We start from the raw sequence: 3,981 nt of genomic DNA, 5'->3' as shown, positions 1-3,981 counted from the left end.
ATAATCAATAGTATTGTAATAGCTATCTACAGTATCAGATGGGTAGTAAACTGGCGGGGGTTATCACTTTGTGAGGGGCATAATTGTCTAATCATTATGCTGTTTTGTACACCTGAAATTAATTTTTTAAAAAGCCTTTTCAGTAAATGAGACATTTTAGATCTTTTCTCATCCAATCTGGTATTTAATTTGCTGGGAATTTCAGTTCATGTTCAATTTCAAACTGTGTATTATTTATTTCGGTTCTTGTTTAATTTCAAATTTGGATTATTCATCTATTTGGTTTTCCTTCCTCCTCAAAAAAAAAAAATTAAGGGTGAAAAAAGGGAAAAAAATTAAACTCAACCTAATCAATTTAGTTGCCTATTACATATTGAAATTTAACAAATTACTGGCCAAAAAACAAGGTTTGAGGTTAAAACACAGTACAGCTAAAAGTCCTGTGAGAAACTTTTAACTTGTGTCATTCTGTGAGCCTTCTCTCTTTATATTTTGTGTATTTTATGCTATGTGAAAATACTATTTTTAGCACCTATTTTTCTTAGCTTTCCTGTTTATTTTGGGGTATCTATGTATACCACATTACTTTGGATTCCTGGCCTGGAGAAAACACTGTAAATCTACCTTCTCCCCAAATGCAAAACATAAATATAAAGGGGGAAAAAATTACTAACAGCATAATTTTCAAAAAGTACTTTTCCCTACATCTATAAATATCTCAGAGAAATGAAAATCGTCTGGGAACCTAAAATTGCTCAAGGAAACAGATGTTTGAATTCTCCTAAGTATAGGACATGGAATAAAGTTTCACACCAAAAACAACTGCAACTAAAGTATATTTCAAAAAGATTGTCTCACTATCTTTAGAATATTTGAAGATAAAACATTTTTAACTTCTTCTTGGTAAGAATTTTTGAGGTTTTGGAGGGTTTTTTTAATACAACTTTATCTTTTCTTCAGATATGTTATTACGGACTTGGAAAATTATGTACCTAAGAATTATGGGAATTATATTTTGGCACATAATTACCCTTCTTTTCGGTACTTAACACATTTTGCTTTCTGTTATAGGTCTTTGTGTGCATATTGTATGCCCAACTAGTTAAGTGACTTGCAAGCAAAAAACATAGTCTATTTCATGGTTATTTAATCCATTATGACCAATGTAGCACTCTGCACATAGTAGGTTCTCAATAAATACTGGTAAAATGTGGAATTATTGAATAATCATGTAAAAAATTACTTGAAATTAACAGTGAAAAGGAAGGCTACTTTATTCTTAATCATATTGTAATGAAGACTATTTTAAACTCTATGCAGTGATGATACACACAAATATTTAAACTATTTATGTGCCTCAACTTGACATAATTTCATGATAACTTGATGGCAATCACATTTAAATATATTAGAATATTTCTGTAATAATGATACTCTAGAATAGCAACTTTAATAGCTGGGAAAACATGTTAATGGCCATTAGCCTGAAGGAAACAGGGAACATTAAACATTAAACATTTTTTTCAGAAATCAACATATAAGTTTAAACATTCCACTATAATATTTATGAGCAAATGCAAATTAAAATTTATAAAATGGAAGCTATCAAATGTTTCAGTTAGGCAATAATTTAGAGTATATTTTATAATTTTTCCTGTGAACACATTAATGAACCCTATATAAAAAAAGACTATTTTCTCCTTTAGTGCCTTTGGCTATTACCACTGAAATATCAACATGAATTCTGCTTGAATGTCATCTCGTATCATGGCAATCTTATAGAAGCCCTTGATTATCTATCAATATGGTATTAGTCAATGAAGACAAGTAAGTCGTTTTCCTTACCTTCAGGACAGCTATGAATGGTACAAAGTTAGCTCTTTGGAGTCCATTTTTATAGAGATCTGAAAGAAAAAATTGCTATTAGCTTTTTACTTAGCCTAAATCATAATGTTAGCTTATATTTTAGTGTGACAAATAAAGCTTTCTACTAATAAAAAAGATAAAGGAGCAAAATAGAACAAAAATAACCAAGATTGATTTCTATTCTGTTATAACACAAAACTTATTATATTCTTAATAAGAGAAAACATTAACAATCACAGAAAGATCAAAAGGCATTCAATCAAATTAGCTTTAAAATACAATAAAAAGCAATAAAAGAATTTGGAAGATGCCACAAATGATCCTAAATAATACTCCACATAAGAAAATGATATATTTAAAAGTATTTAATATTTGAATACACAGAATTCTACTGGGAAAGGAGTTGTATTCTCCTTTTCTCAACATATGACAAAAGTTCTCAGTACACAATTAAAAGTGTGTAATAAGATTAGCCTTTTAAGAAAACACATCAATAGAACTGTTCATGTATTTGTATCAAAATTATATGTTTGGCATTAAGGTAAATGATATTAAAACCAACTTGCTTGAAAACGAATTGTCTCAAAATCAAAACTCCATTCTTACTAGGCTATAAATTTAGTGCAATTATATATTATAAAAAGGTAGTATTTATTGCCTTAAAATGGTGTTTTATACATACATATGTGTTACAGTGTATGTTCATTCACAGATGCACATATATTATCAAGAGAAAACAGGAGAAAAGGGGTAACAAATTTTAAGCTTTGCATATTTTACTTTAAAAATGGAGACTTGGGATATTTTTTCAAGAGGTTGAAATTTTATTATATATAAAACATTCCATTTAAAAGTCAACTCTAATGAGATTTTAAAAATAAAGTATTTATAAAAATGAGAACAGTATAAAGTTTTCTAAATAATAAAAACCAAAAATTAGCTATGCGTCTCAATTTTTCTTAAAGTATTGTATTATGGGACCATTTCTAGATTTCTTTGTTTAGAGAAAATTTGATAACTAAGAAAGAATTCACCGCCACATTTACTTATGGAAATAAAATGTGGTCATTAGGAAACATTTATTCTCTTTAGAAAAATATTCATCATAACATCATTATAGTGAAGAAAGTATTTGCATAAGCTCTTTGGTTAATTAAGGACTACAGGCTTTAATTGTTACATTTAAATTTTTTATTTAGGTACATTATAAAAGGTAATAAAGCTGACCAGGCTGAAAGGATTTCAAAATTCAAAATGAGATGTTTCTTTTCTATAATCGATACCTTGAATTAGTAAAATAGGGGAAATGCAGAGTTTCAAATTAGGTATTTTCATAGTCATCCTGAATTACTAAATTGCTGGGGAAGAAAAAATGTTGATGCATGATAAGAATTGACAGCCATGAAGGGGGTTTGGGATGGAGGAGAAAGTAAAGGGATTAGAAAGCAGAAATTAGTAGTCACAATATATGAAATTATTAGTAGTCACAGGGATATGAAATACAGTTTGGGGGATATAATCAATAATATAAAGATTTTGCAGGGGGTCAGATGGGCACTTGTTTTATTAGGGAGACAAACTTCATGGGCTGTGTAAATGTCTGACCACTGTGCTGTACACCTGAAGCTGAAGCTGAATAATATTGAATGTCAACTATAATTAAATATATATACTATATATAAAGTCACAGGATGTGGAGTATAGTATAGGGAATAGAGGCAATAGAATTGTAACAGCTGTATATGATATCAGAGGGGTTGTAGATTGGGGGAGGGGGGTTATCACTTTGTGAGGGGTATAAATGTCTACTACATTGTTTCGTACACCTGAAACTAAAAAAAATAATAAAACAGAATAAAATAAAATACACTGTCCTTTTCCAACTACAAAAAAAAAAAAGTTGACAGCCATGATTGCCAGTTAAGGGATAAAAATTGAAAATAAAATCATTTTTAAATGACAATGTTCATAGCAGCTTTATTTATAATAGCTACACATTACAGCTTAAAAACTGCAACCTTGTTTATAATAGCCCAAAACTGCAAGCAATCCAAAAGTCTGACAGGTGACTGGATAAACTGTGGCATATCTGTACAATGAAAAACTACTCAGAAA

At 29.4% G+C, this 3,981-nt stretch overlaps 1 protein-coding gene across 1 annotated transcript in view; it reads right to left on the bottom strand.

Annotated features, from left to right (window-relative positions):
* AFG1L (AFG1 like ATPase) overlaps nt 1–3,981 on the bottom strand; it is a 160,183-nt gene that overhangs the window by 96,200 nt on the left and 60,002 nt on the right. Inside the window, exon 6 of the mRNA XM_019658969.1 lies at nt 1,846–1,904. Coding sequence (XP_019514514.1) covers nt 1,846–1,904 — 59 coding nt within the window. The remainder of the gene's footprint in view (nt 1–1,845; nt 1,905–3,981) is intronic.

Source organism: Hipposideros armiger, unplaced genomic scaffold (genome assembly GCF_001890085.2).
Source record: "Hipposideros armiger isolate ML-2016 unplaced genomic scaffold, ASM189008v1 scaffold_292, whole genome shotgun sequence".
Lineage (NCBI taxonomy): Eukaryota > Metazoa > Chordata > Mammalia > Chiroptera > Hipposideridae > Hipposideros > Hipposideros armiger.
This window is presented reverse-complemented; position numbering and strand designations above follow the sequence as displayed.